General features: G+C 43.6%; 1 protein-coding gene across 3 annotated transcripts in view; it reads left to right on the forward strand.

Annotated features, from left to right (window-relative positions):
* clcn6 (chloride channel 6) overlaps window positions 1-20,384 on the forward strand; it is a 122,732-nt gene that overhangs the window by 8,447 nt on the left and 93,901 nt on the right. For all 3 annotated transcript variants that reach the window (XM_049581656.1, XM_049581657.1, XM_049581655.1), the window contains exons 7-11: window positions 487-613; window positions 12,130-12,197; window positions 16,191-16,249; window positions 16,373-16,505; window positions 17,490-17,603. In XM_049581656.1, coding sequence (XP_049437613.1) covers window positions 487-613; window positions 12,130-12,197; window positions 16,191-16,249; window positions 16,373-16,505; window positions 17,490-17,603 — 501 coding nt within the window. The remainder of the gene's footprint in view (window positions 1-486; window positions 614-12,129; window positions 12,198-16,190; window positions 16,250-16,372; window positions 16,506-17,489; window positions 17,604-20,384) is intronic.

The following is a 20,384-nucleotide window of genomic DNA, read 5'->3' on the forward strand; positions in this document are numbered from 1 at the left end:
CTGCTGGCAATGAGCATCTGTGACCTGGACTTCAACTAGAACCTGCTGATCACTGTTTCCTCCTGAAACAAACAAAAAAAACTTCAGGTAAAAACTCCTTAAAATTTTAAGAAGAAGCATATTTGTTACAATTAAATTCTGGCATGAGGTCTTAAGCCAGTGGTGAGAAAAGTCCCTACATAAACGAAGAATGAGTCAAACTGTCTGCTGGACAGGTGTTCATCCTTTGGTATAAAAGGTCACAGACTGGTCAAGGTGGTAAATGTAGTTGCACTGCAGTATATGTGCTTTATTGTCATTACTTTACAGGAGAACATAAGTTTTATAGCCTTAAAGTGTTTGACCCCATTTCACCTATTACCAACAAATTGTGACATGTTGTTCAATTTTTAATTCAGATAAACTTTTTGTGACACTAGAGAATACACTAACCTGTGATTTCATGTGATGATGCTTACATGCTATGTTTTGGTGTTCTGTGATCAGCCAGTAGCTGCAGGTTCGGGAATCCCAGAAATCAAAAGTTACTTGAATGGAGTAAAGATTCCAAGAATTGTCCGGCTGCGAACTTTTCTCTGCAAAGCTGCTGGAGTCCTGTTCAGTGTGGCTGGAGGTAAAGTATGAGTACAGCACTAAATGTGTACAAGAGATGTGTTTTGATCAAAGTGGATGACCACTGACATTTTGATTCCAAATCGCACTGAATGTTGCCAGTTTTCCGGTAAAGACATTGAAAATGTGTCACGGTTTTTTATTTTGTGTATGTGTGGGCTTTTTACAACAGTGAGAGCAGAGAGTAAAGGGAAAATGCCCTACAAACAAAGAACAAGAAGATGAATGTACAGTATATTCACATTTTCTTATGCAGTCTGATAAGAGATAAGCAGTGTTGCTCTGATTATTTAATGAATATTTAAAAGCACTGAAAACTCACACTGAACTTATTTCTCTCAAATATTGGTAGCTTATTTGTTAAAATCTTCATTAATGAGCCCTTCTCCTTTTCCAAGATAATCCATCCACCACAAGTGTGGCATAGCAAGACATTAATTAAAAAGCTTAATTACTTAACAGGTGTGCCTTGGGATGGTCACAGTGAAATGTGCAGTTTGATCACACAACAAAATGCCACAGATGTCACAAGTTTTGAGGGAGCGTGTTACTGGCCTGCTGACTGCAGAAATGCCCACAGAAATATTCTCAGCTACATGTAGTTAAATGTGCAGTTTTACGGGTTATTTGTATAACCAGTGCAATAACCAGAAACCACATTTGAGACGTTCAGGCATGAAAAGCGCTCACCTTTTGCCGTTTTCAATACAAAATGGGTGACCTATGTGAATCGTGTAGATCCGATGACAAAATATGTGGACACGACGGCATGTTTTGTTTTGTTTTTTTTTTTTTACCTTAAAAGACCTTAAAAGAAATGAGTGTACGTTAACATATTCATATCTATAGGCCTAAGCCTCACACACGTCCATAGGCGTATATTTGTTTTACGGCGCAGATCAAGGTCGAGTTCATCAATCTATGGTAGTACAGTCACCTGCTTAAAAAAATCCAGTAATATGTCCTGTATGACAAACAGAAAGAATTCAAGGGGGATTCGGGGGGTTCTCCCCCAAGAAAATTTTGAAATTCACACAGTGAAGTCCTATTTTCATGCAATTTCATACAGAAATAGATAAATTCAAGGACTTTCAATTACCTATGTACAGGGCTGGACTGGGACAGAAAAAAATGCTGACATTTATGTATCTTATTTGTACGGAGTGAGTCCGCGCTGGAATGCACGTGACGGATCCAGTGGACATCCAGTATGCGGTCTAGGTGCTACCGAAGACATCAGACTACCAGTGAGCCGACTTACCTTTCTTCAAGTTCAGTCAAGCGCCTCTCAGTTCACTTGAAAAGTCACGTCCTCCCCGACGCGTGAAACGGCCCGTAGTCAGCTGGGACTAGAGCTGCCCAATCAAAGCGGAAATATGGATTGCGCATCAATCAGAGAGTAGTTTTCCACAGAAACATTTGGCTGCACTCCATTTCGCTCAACTGGTATGCCAGTCAGGCAGAGTCTGCCCCTCTCCTCTCCTCTCCCCTCTCCACCCACCCGGTGCGCCGGCTGTTTAAAATTAATTTAAAATACTCAGCTACCAGCCTTTTTCCAGCGATCGTCGGTGGCATGAGAATTAGTTGGGCAGAGTAAGACCATGAGATGGAAGGTGAATGCGTGTGTCACACGCCAGATGCGTGAGCGTTGGCAACCCTGACATATGCGCTTGGGCATTTCATGAGAGAAGTTGTCAGTCTCGTCCAATGGGGGATTGGCCATTGGGACATTTGGGACGAATCCCGATGGGCGGTCACCAAGTGGGCCGGTGGGGCTGGCCCGGTGAGACTAGTGAATGTTAAGCTAGTTGCTACCTGTCAGTACTGCAATGCGCGTCCCTCCCATACTAGTCTCGCCACCAGACAATCAGAGATCTCCGCCTTCTGATAGTCTGGAGACACTCCATTCTAAAGTGTGTTTAACACACCAGCGAAAACAGCCGGCAACAAAGCAACGCCTCCTGCATTTTTGAAAAGGACACTCCTCGGAAATGTGCTGTCCCCCTTTTCTCGTCCGCAAGGAAACAAGCATATAGAGAGCTTGAAAATAGATGCCGAGAGATTTAACTCCGTTTTATCAAATGTGTGCTTATCCGTGAAGAAAATATTTTTTCCAGCGAATGTCTTAGTTACAACATGATTGAGCTAACTGGAGTAGTTTCATGTTGTATCCGACAAGGGAGGCTTTTAACAGATGACGTCCTGATGTTAGCTTTGCTGCTGCTGTTAGCTGTCCCTGACAGCTGCAGCCACTGATGCTTTCTAGACATCGTGATTTCCCAAAACTGAATAAATACCACACATAGCAACACAAAACTGCTTTGCTAGCTCAATCATGTTGTAACTAAGATATCTGCTGGAAAAAATATTTTTTTCACGGACCGTTTGTTGTGAGATAACTTATTGTTCATATGAGGCTACCGTAGCCAGTGGGGGGCTGGGCATGATAACGTGATGACGTGACCTGAAGCCGGAAGTTTAGCAGCAGAATTTACTGTTAGCCATGTGTTGTATGCTGGTGAAATAAATGGAGTTACGAAGAACCCGTGTCTCCCTCCTGCCATGACATGGTGTCAGAAGTGAGGACTCAACGCTAACGCCGGAGACGAGATGGCTCAGTTTGGTCCCCCGGAGCCGTTCGACTTTTCCCACCCGGCGGAGTGGCCGGTGTGGAGGCAGAGGTTTTCCTGCTTTCGTGTGGCATCGAAGCTGGATAAAGAGAGCGGTGACGTTCAAGTGAATTCATTCCTCTATTCTATGGGGAGAGATGCGGAGCCTGTCTACAGTTCATTTGTGTTTCCTGCTGCCACGGAGGCTATTCCACACCCCGAGTTTGACTTTAAAATTGTGGTGGAAAAGTTTGATGAACACTTTGTACCCGAACGGAACGTCATCCATGACTGCGCCTGCTTTCACAAGCGGACCCAACGGGCTGGTGAGACCGTGGAGGCGTTTGTCCGGAGCCTGTATGAGCTCGCGCAGCAATGCGAGTTCGGCAACAGCAAGGATGAACAGATTCGGGACCGCATTGTGATAGGAATATTGGACAAAGAGGTTTCACAGAGGCTGCAGCTCGAGGCAGATCTAACGCTGGAGAGGGCGATCCAGCTCGCGCGCCAGAGCGAGCAGGTCAAACAACAGAACGCGGAGCGTGTGGAAACTGGAGTGAACGAGGTGAGACACAAACAGTACGGCAACACGAGACGGAGCTATGATAAATCACGACAGCCACATGGACAAAAATACAGCGACACTAAACTGAACTGCCAACGATGCAATAGAATGCATGATAAAAAAGAGAGCTGTCCTGCCCGCAATAAAAGATGCAGGAAGTGCAACAAGATGGGCCATTTTGAAGTTGTATGCAAGACCAGAATGCTAAAAGAAGTCAGGACAGAGGCTGTGGCAGATTTGAAGGATGATACATTTTTCATAGGCGGACTTTTCCTTGGAACTGTAACCGAGTCAAAGCCAACCATCATAGAAGAACCCGACTCAGACACAGATTGGGATGTTGAGCTGATGGTGAATGGTATCCCAGTTGATTTTAAAATCGATACTGGAGCTGACACGACTGTTATGACAGAAGAGACATTCAGTGGGTTACGGCGGAGGCCCAGACTGATCATTTCCAGGCCGACAGTGTACAGCCTGGGAGGGAAAGTTTTGTGTGTGGGAAAATTCCTTGTCACTACCATGTTCAAGGGGCAGAAATATCAGTACTGGATTACAGTCATTAAAGGACAATATATAAATAACTTACTGGGCAAGTCTGTGGCAAAACGAATGGGACTGGTTACAAGAGTCAACGAAATCAACAGCAGCGTAACAGAGGATGTGTTCGGAGAAATGGGATTACTGAACTGTGAGCCTGGTAAAATAGAACTGACTGATGACGCAGTGCCATGCAGTGTAAACACGCCACGCAGAGTTCCCTTTCCACTTCTCCCAAAAGTTGAAAAAGAGTTAAAGCGCATGCTCAGCCTGGGGATCATAGAGGAGGTCACTGAACCCACAGATTGGTGTGCACCAATGGTGCCTGCTCCAAAGCGCAACAAGGATGAGGTCAGAGTGTGTGTGGATTTAAAACGGCTGAACAAGGGAGTAAAGCGGGACAGCTACATTCTGCCCACACTGGACAACATAACGCCCAAGCTAGCCGGAGCCAAGGTTATCTCCACTTTAGATGCCTCAAGTGGGTTCTGGCAGATCCCACTGGACCCCAGCTGCCAGAAATTAACCACCTTCATAACTCCCATGGGCAGATTTTGCTTCAAACGTTTGCCATTTGGGACTACATCAGCGCTTGAAATTTTCCAGCGGCTGATGAGCACGCTGCTCAAGGACATGGAGGGGACCGTCGTCGTGATGGACGACATCCTTGTCTACGGGTCTAATAAGGAGGAACACGACCGCCACCTGAATATGGTGCTACGCACGATTAAGGCTTCAGGCCTCAAGCTCAACGGAACAAAGTGCCACTACAGACCGAAGACCGAACTACAGTTCTTTGGGCACATAATCAGCGCCGACGGTGTGAAACTGGATAACAGCAAAGTGGTGGCCATCACCAAACTGCCCAGCCCTACAAATGTGGAGCAACTGCGCCAGGTGCTTGGACTCATAAACTATGTGGGCAAATTCCTTCCTGGCCTGTCCACCATGCTGCACCCGCTCACCAGTCTACTCAGAAAAGAGACTGCATGGGTCTGGGGTGAGCCTCAGGAGCAGGCATTCAACAAGTGGCAGCACCAGCATTATGTTACTATGACGCAGGCTGGCCAACCGTGGTCAGCGCAGACGCCAGCAGCTATGGCCTGGGCGCTGCCCTGTTACAGGACCATGAGGGAGAGCTGCGAGCCATCGCCTTCTGTTCTTGCACTCTCACAGATGCGGAAAAAAGATATTCCCAGATCGAGAAAGAGTGCTTGGCGTCTGTGTGGGCCTGTGAGCGCTTCACCCCGTTACATCCAGGGGATGGGCAGGGTCCGTCTTCAAACAGACCATAAGCCTCTGGTGCCATTAATTAACACATATGGTCTGGACAAGACCCCATTGAGGTGTCAGAGGCTGCTCATGCGCCTAATGCGGTTCGATGTCATCGCGGAGCACGTCCCAGGTAAACAGCTGGCAGTGGCTGATGCACTCTCGAGGCAATCCCTGGATGGAGACCACAAGTCAGACACTGATGGTCAGGTCGGAGCATATGTGAACACTATGGTGGCTAACAAGCCAATCAAGTCACCCAAGCTGGAGGAAATCCGCAGAGCCACACAGGGTGATGCCGAATTTCAAAAAGTGATCACCTTCATCAGAAAAGGGTGGCCAGAGAGAATGGCAGAGTTCTCACCCCTGCAAGGATTTCACACAGCCAGAGCTCACCTTTCTGAATCAGATGGTCTCGTACTGTACCATGATTGCATTGTAATCCCCACAGCACTCAGATCCAATGTTCTAAACCAGCTGCACGAAAGTCACCAGGGACTAACCAAGTGTTGAGAGCGAGCCAGGTTAACGGTCTGGTGGCCCAGCATCGGGGCCCAGATCACCAAGAAAGTGAGATCATGTGACTTCTGTGCAGAGCATAAACCCACACAGAGACATGAACCACTGGTAATGACTCCCCTACCCAGTGGCCCCTGGCAAAGGATTGCAGCTGATCTGTGCGAGCTGGAGGGTAAGAGTTACGTCATTGTAGTGGACTATTTTTCAAGAGACATTGAAATTGCTCCTCTTACTACTACTACAAGCAGACAGGTTATAGGCAAGCTCAAGCACATATTTGTGAGATGGGGAATTCCATTAGAACTGGTCAGTGACAACGCCACGCAGTTCACATCGGCCAAGTTCCAAGACTTCAAACAGAGGTATGGTTTCACCCACATAACCTCCAGTCCCCATTACCCTGTGGGTAATGGGGACCGCCGAGAGAGCTGTCCAAACAGCTAAACACATCCTCAAACAGTCTGACCCCTGCCTAGCTTTAATGTGTTATTGCTCTACACCAATCGCCGCGACCGGAGCGAGCCCCACTCAGTTGATGACAGGACGACAAATCCGTGCCACTGTCCCAGCACTAGAGAAGTCATTGCTGCCACAGCCAGCCAACTGGGACCTCGTCTACCAGAAAGACGCTGCGGCTAAGGAAGCTTACAGGTTCTTCTACAACCGCAGGCATTCAGCTCGTCCTCTCCCTGAGCTGCACCCAGGTGAAAAGGTCAGGGTGAAGCTCGACGGGGACAAAGGTTGGAAGACACCTGCTACAGTCATCAGCATGTCTAAGGAGCCAAGATCCTATGTGGTGGAAATGGACAACGGTACAGTGACTCGTCGCAACAGGCGACATCTCCACGCTGTCCCTGAGACCGCCAATCCAGTGGAGCAACAGCAGTGTGCTGCTCCTGTCCCAACACAGCATGACTGCAGTTCCCCAGCTACGGTGGTGGCGACTCCACAGGAGCCGTCACAGGGCCAGCCATCGCCAGGTCCCGCACCGCGGTCTCCTCTCCAGTCCACCACTCCCCGGAGACTGACCTCCAGGGGCCGTGAGGTTAAACTGCCTCTCAGATTTAGAGACAAGATCCTATGTGGTGGAAATGGACAACGGTACAGTGACTTGTCGCAACAGGCGACATCTCCACGCTGTCCCTGAGACCGCCAATCCAGTGGAGCAACAGCAGTGTGCTGCTCCTGTCCCAACACAGCATGACTGCAGTTCCCTAGCTACGGTGGTGGCGACTCCACAGGAGCCGTCACAGGGCCAGCCATCGCCAGGTCCCGCACCGCGGTCTCCTCTCCAGTCCACCACTCCCCGGAGACTGACCTCCAGGGGCCGTGAGGTTAAGGAGTCCTCTTTATTAGATCTGTGCGAGTGTTTGTTCTTACAGGAGACACAGACAAGGATGAGGACTGAATTTAAGGGGGGGGGGGTTCATCCTCCTCTCTCTCATAAGGGCAGAATAATCCCTTCTCAGGACTGAGTGTAATCTACCCCGATGATGTCCAGTGTTCAGTTGAGGAGAGAGAATGGGAGAGTATTATTATGAAAAAAAGTTATGTTTTATACTGTCAAATGGAAACTGATACTGTTTATGCATGTTACGGTTTATTTACACTACAGTGGAATAGTTATAAATGTCTGCCTTTCAGATAGTAGGTTCAGATGTAAGAGAAAAATGGTTTGCAGTTCAGTGGCAAGTAGTAATTTCACTGATTACTTATAATGTTTATTTCTCTTCTAAAAAGGAGAGATGTTATGAGATAACTTATTGTTCATATGAGGCTACCGTAGCCAGCGGGGGGCTGGGCGTGATAACGTGATGACGTGACCTCAAGCCGGAAGTTTAGCAGCAGAAGTTACTGTTAGCCATGTGTTGTGTGCTGGTGAAATAAACAGAGTTACGAAGAACCTGTGTCTCCCTCCTTCCATTACACCGTTTAATTAGTTATTACCTATTACAGACACCGCTAACGGCTAAGAAATAGTAATGTTTGTTCAGTCATTGTGTTCATAGACTTTTCAAACAACAGATTAGTCTAAACGGTGGTACAGTGATGTGAAAAAAAAAAAAATATATATATATATATATATATATATATATATATATATATATATATATGTATAGCTAAAAGCTCTGCTGGCGATTCCCTCTATAGTCCGGCCGGACGCATGAGTCATGGCCTTGTAAAAGATTATGTTTGTTTCTTTTAGTTGGCGAGAATGTGTCGCCGCAAACGCGACAAACATCCACTAACTTTGACGGCGTTTTCTGCGAGTGCGGCTGAGCCATTTTGTACCGCTACATGTGTTTCTAGTGGGACTATGTTTACAAGCACAAGAGTTCAGCGAGCCACCGAAGGACCGCCCTGCGGATTTACTATTGGTTCTGCAACGTAGGGAGTTTTTTTTAAACTCTGAAATTGTATCCGCCCATCTAAACACAAAATCAGGGAGAAAGTCATCAGTCTTTAGTTAAGCAAAGCGTCTAAAGACTGACTTGTGAGTCTACTCCCATACTAGCTGTGTTCGAAATCGCACCCTATAGTGCACTATATAGTGTGTTCGCCATTTTGTAGTGTTGTTCGAATTCTCGCAGTTAATTTCATTCACTATATAGTGGACTATAAAATACCCACAATGCACAGCAAATGTGAGTGAACAAACGATGTACCCTACATTGTACTCGCATATTCCACAATGCAACGCAGTCGTCTTTTGCCAGAGGAGAAGAAGAAAAAATTTCAGTTAGTGTCCGAAATCTCGTTCAGTTGTTCCCCATGTAGTGCACTATATAGTAAACACGAAATAGGGAATAGTGAGTGAGTGAGTGAGTGGACAATTTCGAACACAGCTATTGTTTGTTTGCTGTGAGATGTTCAGAGGGAACGTAGGGGTCAATCTTGTGTTTTGATGCTTGAAGGAGGAGATAAGAGCGGCCTCCTCCAATACGAAAGAGGCTCTCGTTTTTCTTCAAATGTGATTGGCTCAGCCGCAGTCATCAGTCATTACTCATGGCAAACCAGGCTAGTGTGACCGTTAGTGCTAGCTACTGAGAAAGGAGAAAGACAGAGAACATGGATAAAGCCGGTAAAAAAGAAAGGGTGGCGTGGAAAAAAACTTGAATAGAAAAACTTAAATCTTTACAAAAAGAGGCAGCAAAGTGCTCCAAAATAACCAACCTGTTTGGCTGCGGCATTGGTTGACGGGCTGAGGCTGCTGGTGTTGCTAACGACGGAGATGGAGCTGGAGCCGACAGTGCCATTATAGCAGGTGTATTAACGTTAGCTAACGTTCGTGAGTGTGTAATGTGCAAGTTTGGCTTTGGCAAATTGCGTATTTCTTCTAGGTGTCTGTTTCAAGAGGCCAACTAGCCTACTAGGTATTGCAATAAGTCATTATAATTTAAACCTGTACTAAACGAAAATATGTGCTTGCTTTTTTCGTGTGGATGCACGCATTTAACATTAGGTGGTGCCCCCACCTAATTTTGTTGTAGTAATAAGTTGACTAAAGGTTGACCATAGGGCCTATTGCCCAATTTATATTTCTTCAGTTCATGGCTGTGAGTCATGGAGATAAATTGGGCTTATGTAATACAAGAGCAGGGCTGGGCAGGACAGGGCAGACAGTTATGTTGTACATAAAATTAGATGCATTAGGATAGAGTCATATGCTTTTATTTTAAGTTAAATAATAAGCACATAGCCATTTGTGGCCAATTCATTATTGCATTTATTTTATAGTATGGAATTAAACAATAACTGCTGATTTTCTTATGCAGTGGATTCTGAGGACAGCGTTTGTGTCGTGTATACAATCATATAGAGGATTATAGGTAGAAACGTGCGGGCCGGTGTGTGGGCCGATGCACCTGAATGTCCCAGGCTGAATTTGTGTCCCAGTCCGCCCCTGGTCTCGTCTCTTATACAACATATGTGAACATGTAAAGATACTTTATTTACACTTAATTATACATTCATACTTTTGTTTTTATGCAGTCTTGTAATTCTGCATGTGACCACCACTAGAGTAAATCTAAAAGAAATCAGATATAAGCATTTGGAAGCTAATTTTTCCACCAAAAAAACAATCGAGGAGCATAACCACTTGCATCTGGACAAGGGGAGCGGCACTGTCAGGATCCTCTTCCTGGACTTTTCGAGTGCCTTCAACACCATCCAGCCCCTTTTACTCCAGGAAAAACTCATCAGAATGCATGTGGACCCCTGCCTGGTTGCTTGGATTTCCGGCTACCTCACCGACAGACCGCAGTATGTCAGGTTGAAGGACATCACGTCTGACACTGTGGTCAGCAGCATAGGAGCTTCGCAGGGGACTGTGCTGTCCCCCCTCCTCTTTACTCCGTACACAGCGGACTTCTGCTACAACTCTGAAACGTGTCACATTCAGAAGTTTGCAGATGCCATCATGGGATGTATCAGAGACGATGAAGAGGAGGAATACAGGAGCCTGGTGAGGAACTTTGTTGTCTGGTGCCACACAAACAACCTGCAGCCTAACACCTCAAAAACTAAAGAACTGGTCATTGACTTTGGGAGGGACAGACCCAGACCCAGACCAGTTCTTTTAGGAGCAGAGGAGGTGGAGGTCGTGGAGACCTATAAATATCTTGGCCTGTGGCTGGACAACAAGCTGGACTGGAGGAGCAACACTAAGCAGCTTTACAAGAAGGCTCAGAGCAGGATGTACTTCCTGAGGAGGCTACGATCCTTCAACATCTGCAGGAATCTCCTGTGGATGTTCTACCAGTCCGTGGTCGCCAGCGTCCTTTCCTACGCTGTGGTGTGCACATCAAAGGCAGAACTTTCCAGGTTGGAAAAGCTGGTCAGACGGGCCGGCTCGCTGGTCGGCATGAAGCTGGACCCCCTGGTGACAGTGGCGGAGAGGAGAACTCTTAACAAACTGCGGGGCATCTTGGACAATGCCAACCACCCTCTGCACACTGTCATCAGCAGCTGGAGGAGCCGGTTCAGCGACAGGCTGCTCCTTCCAAAGAGCCGGACAAACAGACTGAAAAACTCCTTTGTCCCCCGTGCCATCAAACTGTAACCATGTACAATACAATACATGTGCAATAATAACACAACCATACAAATACTGTGTTCTGTTTATACTGTGAATACTGAATACTATGTAATTTATATATATTATATAGACACGTATATATATATATATATATATATATATATATATGTATTTCTCTCTATTCTTCCAGTGTTATTTTATTTTATATTATTTATGTATATGTATATTTAACAGTGCTGTGTGTGATATGGAACTTCAATTTCCCTGAGGGAACTTCCCAAAGGGATTAATAAAGACATGTCTAAGTCTAAGTCTAACCCTGGGACCCAATAGCAGGTGCGGGTCTTGTATCCTTTTCACCTTTTTCACCCCTGACCCAATTTCATGACTGAACTTAGTGAAATGAACATTAGTTCTCCTTTTACTGCTGATACTTGAACTACATGAAGCTGAGAATACTTCTGTACAGGACTTTTACTTGTAATAAAGATTGTGTGTGTGTGTGTGTGTGTGTGTGTGTGTGTGTGTGTGTGCTGGTATGTTTACTTAAGAAAATAAATAAATATTTATTCCTCCACTAAATTAAACTTTGTGAATGTATAGGAAAGGTAGAAGTCATAGAAGCAATTTTCTTCTAAATGTCTCACTAAACTTTGTAACTCAGTAAACTCAACAAGAAACAAAAAAAGTTTTTGTGAACAACTCCAGATGCAAAACTGTAACCTTTCATGTAAACTCAAGCACATATGAAACAATGAAAAAATACTGTACGTCAGCTGTAACCTCCAGCTAATATAGAAGCAAAATGTCAGGATGTAATGATGAGGGTTAATTAGAGATACAGTGACTGATCAATCAGTGCTATCATTGATGTACAGGTGATAAGTCAGTGATGAGCAGGTGGACGGACAGTGCCTCTGACTCTGTGTGTGTGTGTGTGTGTGTGTGTGTGTGTCTGTGTGTCCACTTAGGTCTGTTTGTGGGGAAAGAAGGTCCAATGATACACAGTGGAGCCATTGTGGGAGCTGGTCTTCCTCAGGTACCCCGCCACACAACCTGAACGTTACATCAACAATCAGTGACATAAACACTGATTTTTACAGTTGAATGTACTGCTTATGCTGAGATTCTATTTATTTTTATGCTTATGCATGTCAAGATGTTAGGGTTCATGTGTCTGATTTTATATGTCTACAGTATATATAACCTTTTTTTAACCATGGATGACCCCACTGACAATCCAACTCCCATTTGCACTTCACAAAGATAGCAGCATTACACTTTACATATAGACAGAACAAAACACAACAATATATTACAGAGCTACTAAATGAAATATAAACAGAGCACCAATCTATTTGAACTCTTCTGCGTACAGGATTTGAAAATATCTGACCTTGGCATCTCTTAAAGGAAAGGCTCACAATTTTTCAAGCGTGTTACCTACTGTGGATGTCAGTCAGCACACCCCTAGTTAAGAGAAGCAGGCAGGAGTGCTGCCACAGAAGCTAAGCAAGTCCTGCTGTAAACGAGGGCAATAGCAGGGTATGTTTTAACCACCTAAAAAAAAAAAAAAAATCAGTATAAGTTTAAGTATACACAGTTTTTTTTTGGACTATCCAGTCAACAAGTTACATTCCTTTTTTTCGATATTTTATATGTTGGTATTTTATATATTGATAAGTCACAGTCTGAAAATCACCCTTTTTTTAAGACTGTGACTTATCAATATTGATAAGTCACAGTCTTGAGGAGGGTCACAGTCGTGAGGAGGGTCGCCTGTTCGAGTCCCCGTCCAGACCAAATATGGAGTGTGGACTGGTGGCTGGAGAGGTGCCAGTTCACCTCCTGGCCACTGCCGAGGTGCCCTTGAGCAAGGCACCGAACCCCCCAACCGCTCGTGGCGCCTGACCAAGGCAGCCCCCTCACTCTGACATCTCTCCACTTTGTGCATGTATAGGTCTGTGTGTCTTTCGGACCTGTGTGTAATTGACAGCAAGAATGAAAAAATTGAATTTCCCCTCAGGGGAAAAAAAAAAATACTTACTTCGTAAAGGTATTCATCCTGGCTCATGAGGTTGTCCATGGTTTTGCCCAAGTACAATATGACAAAAGAGTCATCAGCTTTTTCCCAAAGATGTTCCTTATGTCTTTGGAAATCTCCTGCCAATATGGATAGACTACTAAGTAGGGCTGGGCAATATGACCAAAATCTCATATCCCGATATAGACGAATTTGGCGAGCGATTTGTGTATGCCGCCATCTTGTGGCGGTGCCATTGCTGTGGTGATATTAGATGGTGGCCTCCGGTAACTGACGAAGGTATCTTAAATGAGTACCGATATTAATATAGAAATTCATCATTTGTTTGAGCGATAAGCAGGAAAGATTAGAGTAATAGGGAGATAATACACTGTATCATTAAACACTGTGCAATATAACGTTAGCATACGTTACGTGTGCTGACGTTAGCAAGCTAGCAGCGTGACATTTAATCATTATGGACAGGCTACGTGACTAAAAACAACAACGACATGTGTTTGTGTTTTGTTTTAGGTATTCAAGAATATTTTATTGATCGCCTGGCCTCCGTTGACCAGAAGAACGGCAATTACAGGTCTCTGATTGAGGGTCAGAATTACCTGAGCTCCGGATGGGTCGGGCAAATTTTACACCGCCTTTTAGACGACCGTCACATCATATTGAAGGCAATGAATATTGAACGCCTTCAGTATGATGTGATGGTCACATAGCCTGTCCATAATGATTAATTGTCACGCCTTCATCAGTTACCGGAGGCCACTGTCCAACATCATCAATCCAGCTATTCATGATGCTGTCATTGTAGAGAGTAAGTTCACAATGACAGCATAATGAATTGATGACTGACACGTCACCGCAGCAATGGCGCCGCCGCAAGATGGTGGCATACACAAATCGCTCGCCGAATTCATCTATAGGTGATTTCATATCCCGATAACGATACCTATCCGGATATAGCACATTTTAATCCAATGAATAAAAAGTTGTCGTCAAGCAAGCTAGAGAGTGAGTGAAGAGAGGGAGCGCTGGCAGTGAGAAAGCTGGTGAATCAGATCAATGAAACGTCCAAATGACGAAAAATATTGCAGTAAAAAGTGTAATTTGCGTCATAGCGATGTAAGCGATAGAGCAAAATATGAAACGATAGACATTTTTCTCTCGTCACACGATATATATCGTCATATCACACAGCCCTACTAGTAAGCATTCCCAAAAAATATGAAAGTGGTCTGCACTGATTTACCACACAGCCTCCAGTATTCATCCCGCCCCTGAGATCCCTGTTGTAGAAGTTTCAATTTTGGAGTCACAAAATATCGTTGTATGTTTTTCTTAGCAGAACTCCCTCTCTCCAAGATCTTGAATTAGTGGTCCTAGCTTGACCCCCCAAGTATTATTCCAATCATCCTCAGATGTCTTCAGGCCCAATTCCCTCTCTCATTTCTGTTTGACCTGGACAGTGGAATCATTTTTGGAGTTTTGTAATCTGTTACATATTCGTGATACAAGATGTTTGGTGTCTTTATTCTTATATACAGCAGTGAGTATATTGCCACCAGACTCCTTTGACAAAAACAGTCACTTTACTCACAGAAAACGGGAGCTGCTGGTCTACCGCTGACTCTATCAGTTAGTTAGTTTGTGCTTTTGTGTGACTTTGGTTTTATTTTTAAGGGTTAGTTCGGATTCATTGAAGTCACACAATAACACTAACTAACTGATAGAGTCAGCGGTAGACCAGCAGCTCCTGTGTTCTGTAAGGTAAAATGAGGTAAAAGATTTTTATCAAACGAGTCTGGGGGCTTCAGTTCCCTGTCAGAAAGAGCTGTTTGGCGGCAAGGTAAAGTGGTGAAAATATTCTCAATGTACTGTCCACTTAAACAAGGCTGACCAGAAATACCCTTTTTTTGGCAATGGACCCAGTTTTTGCTGGCCTTTCCATGGCTGGAGCTGTCCCCAGAAATGTCCCTGTTTTTGACTGCAAGGCTGCCAACTCTCAAATGACTGTGATACTCAAGCAATTGAGACTTTTTACGTGTTATCATGCCACATGTTTATGGGTAGATCATGAAACAATTTGCAAAAGGCCCAACCACCTCACCTATATAAGAGCAAGGCACATTGCTATGTCTATTTGTTGATTTGGGTTTTTATTTTGATAATGATGATGATGAGGATGATGATGATGAGGATTATTTAAAGTCTCTTCATAGTCATTATGCATCTTTTTTTGTGGTAATTTTGTATGTGATTATTTTGTGTGTCTTTGAGACCATTTTGTTAGTACACATAATACACAATACAAATATTTAAATTAGAATAGAATATAAATGATAAAATAGTCAATAAAATAGAAAAAATATATAAAAATTGCACTCCAGGAAAAACTAAAAAGGATATATATACTACATATATAGTACCCAATTTTATCAGTTGGTCTGTACCATACTTTATTATAGTGCAACAGTTACCATTTCTAATGAAACATGTATTGTCCTCATCTTATATTTCATAGATAATAACATTGAGTATTTGAATGATATTGACCGACAAGCTGGAAATGTCCCCAGCTGTCATTTCCAAAATCTTGCCACCTTAACTTAAACTGATACTGATTTCTGTAGGTGGCTAAAATACATTTTGTTGCCGACCCCTCTACAGCAGTACATTGTTTAGCTTCTGTGGTGATGCTCCTGCCAACAGACACCTACTATAGGTAATACACTGACTCTGGATAAGTACCTCATACAGCTCCACTTCAAAAGATCTGAATTATGCCTTATAAACAATAGTCTGGCGCTCACATGTACATTGAAACAGGGTTTGCTTGCTGTAGTCATTCCTCTTGTTTATACTGGCCATTGAAAGATTACCTCCTAATGCATTTTGATTGTAAAAATTATTGACTATGAAATGGTCCAGCCACTCATGCATTCGGCTTGTATCATGGGTTAAGCATGTTCATCAGATGTTTTGTCCCTCTATCAGTTTCAGAGCATCACTTTCAAGAGGATCAAATTCGATTTTCCATACTTCCGCAGTGACCGGTATGGCTGCGGTACACTCTTATTACCAAAACATTGTACACTGTTCACTGCTTCCCTTCAGCTCAGAATATGTGGGAAATATTGTCAAACATAGCTTATTGTGTTGACTTAACTGTTTTTCAGGGACAAGCGAGACTTTGTGTCAGCGGGTGCTGCGGCTGGAGTAGCTGCTGCCTTTGGTGCTCCTATAGGTGGCATACTCTTCAGTCTGGAGGAGGGGTCCTCGTTCTGGAACCAGGCCCTCACTTGGAAAGTGGTATGTTACCTTATTCAGTAAACACAAAAAGGGACTTGTTAGTTTGCGGCCACACTAGCAGTGCAAGTGTCACTAAAACCCTGTTTTCACCATACACTTTCGGAGTAGTACCTTTGGAACCTAAAGTAACCCTTCAGACATGGTACTAGACCCTAGGTCTGTTTAGCATTTCCACTGCAAACAGTACTCTTAAATGTGTGTGTGTGTGTGTGTGTGTGTGTGTGTACTTGAAGATCCACTCATTACTAAAAGTCAGTGTCATCTAAGAAAGACAATATAAACTAATTGAATGGTCAAAGTTGTTATATTGAAATTTAGGTGTGCTGATGGATTCAATTCGTCAACTCATGCATCGAGTAACATTACAGTAAACATTACACCTTAAAAGTTGATGTCAGTCAGCCCAGTGAGTCACATTATTTTTTTCTCAGTCTACAGCTGCTGCAAGAGGCAGCAAACATCCTTTCATTCTATAGTTACAGTTTACTGATGTATGTACGACTACTTCAGTATGAACAGTGGTTACATAAGCTTCAAAACCAGCCACAACTTAGTCTTGAGCAAGAGTGACAGTCCTCTATTGTCCAATCAATGGACTGCATTGTGTCTAGTTCCACCTTTTAGTTCCAGATCTGTGTGCTAGGTACCCAAACAGAGGAGTGACCAAAAATGGGGACAGTAAGGAACAGTTTTTCTGGTACCAGCCACAACTTTTCATGGTGGAAACAGAAAAAATGTGTACCAAACTGAATTGAACTGTACCAGACTGCTTGCTGGAAACATGGCTTCAGTAAGTATGCAGAGGTTAAAGGTCAAGAACAGTGGGCAGCCATCAGTGGATATCACTAATACTTGAAAAGGCCAAACTAGGGGTTTCCTCTATCAGCCCACTGCCTCAGTCTGTCAGCGAGAACTGGACTATACAGTTACACCATACATAGCATGAAGTACTTTTCTCAGCTCCTCTGTTTCATTTTGTTTTAGCTCTTCTGTTCCATGTCGGCCACTTTCACCCTCAACTTCTTCCGATCTGGGATCAACTTCAATAAGTGGGGCTCCTTCCAACTGCCTGGTCTGCTCAACTTTGGAGAATTCAAGGTAAAGAGTCGCTAAAAGGGGATTTATGGTTGCACATAGACTCTATGCACGTAGCCTACGCATGTCGCTATGCCGTTGTGAGCATTTTTACTTCTGCGGTGGTGTGTCTTCATCACTCTGCAGTTACACCTCTAAAACACAAGTTGGCGGCAGAGGTTTCTGTGAAGTGCTGTTAAATTTAGTTGACACACACCCAAAACACACATTAAACATGGCTTAACAGAGACAATTTGAAAAACAATTACACAAATTGGCTTCACTACAACTCACATTTTCCCCACAAATACAACATGCTAACGTTATTAGCACAAGCCAATGGCATTTTACATTGTATAAATTAGCCTAGCAACTAGCGATCTTTTCAGCATATACATAACAACAAAAACATATAGGTAACAAAGGTAACGGCAAACAGTTTGGCCCATTACAACTCACAAGGTTCACTGACAAAACAACTGTCCTGTACTAAACAAGCTTTCCAAACAAATACAAAATGCTAACATTATAAGCACAAGCTTATGGCATTTTACAATGTATTGATTAGCCTAGCAGCTAGCAATCTTTCCCTCTTCTCATGTGAAACCTGGATAAATCCCGAAATATAAATCCCTGAAGGATAAGTCACACACCAGACTTAAAATGCTATTTTAGTGGAGGCCTTACTGTCTTCACAATTTATTGTTTCTTATCTGTGAACTTAAAGTAAATACAAGCTCCGTTTCCACTGAGGGAAATGGTGTCAGTATTAGGCTTGAGGACGTGTCATCACAACATCATGCACCGCCCCCTTTGGGCCCCCTTCCGCCATTTTGAAAGCATACCACCAGAATCGGCTTGTTGTGATCAGAAGTTATTGTGTTCCCGATGCAATCAATGCGGCCTAAACATCTCTTTAGCTTCCATCCCTGCCAGACATTTACAATCAACAGACAGTGCACACGTAGAGCTTCTAAACATCATATAAAGGACCCCTCACACCTCTTCCACTGCCTGTTTTCCCCCATGAAATCAGGTAAGAGGTCCGTCCGCAGACAGTCAGACTCCTCAACCCCGAGCACATATGCCCCCCCCACAGCTGTCATAATAAATCACTTCATTACACGGACGCACATTATCCTAGATTATTTATTAAGCCTATTAACTGCACTTTTAATTTTATTTAATTGTCCTGGAAAGAGAATTTTGTTTCCTTATGTATGAAAATACATAAGTGAAATGACAAAGAAATCAACCAATCATGATCACAACAACCTCCTCTGTTCACAACGCAAACACAACACCACTATTCAGACAACATAGCAGGTAGGCTAGCTCAAAGGTGGAGGGTGTAACCTTACCTTTGCAAGCACAACTGTGTTTTCACAGTTTTGGGGCTGGTATATGGACAGGTCTTTCACCCAGCTGCAGCAGAACTGCTCGTAGCTTTCCAGCGATTTGTAGCTCTTGAATTCTTGCATGGTATAGTAACTAACTCCAAAAACGAGGTAATTCACTATGTCCATAAATGTGGAAGACGGTAAACGGTTCAGGTCGCTGCTCCATTCTGCTGCAGGCAGCTTGTAAGGGTCGAGGTTATTTCTTTCTTTTAGTTTTTCTAAATACCTCTTTCTGGAGTTTTTCTTTATATGGAATCTTTTCTTTCACTTTATTTTTCTCCATTTTTCCTTATTTCCCTTATTTTCTCGAAATTTATCCATCTGAAAACCTATTTCCCATCCGCTGTCCCTGCAAAATGAAATTCATTCTTTTCTGTCACCAATTAATGCTAAACAAAATAAATCTTAAGTATAAAATAGATCAAAATATATACGGTGTGCACTATTTTTACGTCTCCTTGCTTAGTGTAATATTAATGTGCCTGCCGCGGCTGGTGCTGTGAGCGTTTGGTTGCTATGAAGACTGTTAAGAGTGGGTCAGCTCGATCTTAGAACATCCTCTTAAGCTAAGAGCGATCTGGCAAACACGGCTATTATCATGTCAACATACAGGGAAAATGTGTCCAGAGTTTATGACATTTACCGGGAGAGCTAGAGCCATTTGACTAAAGCTGACATTATTACTGTTGTAGCATGATGTTATTAGGCTAAATACTACATTTCTAACAGTGTCTGAGCTGATTTATGGACACAGCATGCTTGTAGGCTGCTGTAACGTTGGTTTACGTTTACAGGTTTACAGAGGAAATAACGGGAAATAACGGGATGTGACTTAATCGGGTGAAAATATCGTTAGTGAAACAGAAACAAGCGTTAGTTAGGGGACAAGAGCCAAGAGTCACAAAGACTCACATATGTTAAAAGTCACAACCGGTGTATTTACTGTATGTGTCCGGGGTCCTTCGCCTGTGGAACGAGTAACACCACTAACTTCTCCCCAAACAAACACATATTTCTGTTAGGCCTATGTGTATCACTAATGTTCTTTATGTATTATGAAGAATGTCAGACTGGCCAATCAGTGGCAGAGTTGGGCCCAGAGTCACAAATAACGCATTTTGACTGACACAGAACTGGCATGGTGCCGTTTCCCGAACCTAATTAAGTAGGCTACTTACAATGGCATGAAAGACAATAATAACAATGCTACAGTTTAAAAGGAGATCTCGCCAGGTTTATACAAGTTTACGTTGGTCACTGATCAGTGCGGGCATCTAAGAGGAAGTGACAATGGTGGCTCATGGGAATCCAAAACGTTATTGCAAGGGAATACAAAACTATTGCGAGGGAACTCAAAAGTATTGCAAGGGAATGCAAAAGTATTGTGAGGGAACGCAAAATTTAT

The sequence above is a fragment of the Epinephelus fuscoguttatus genome, linkage group LG7 (genome assembly GCF_011397635.1).
Source record: "Epinephelus fuscoguttatus linkage group LG7, E.fuscoguttatus.final_Chr_v1".
Lineage (NCBI taxonomy): Eukaryota > Metazoa > Chordata > Actinopteri > Perciformes > Serranidae > Epinephelus > Epinephelus fuscoguttatus.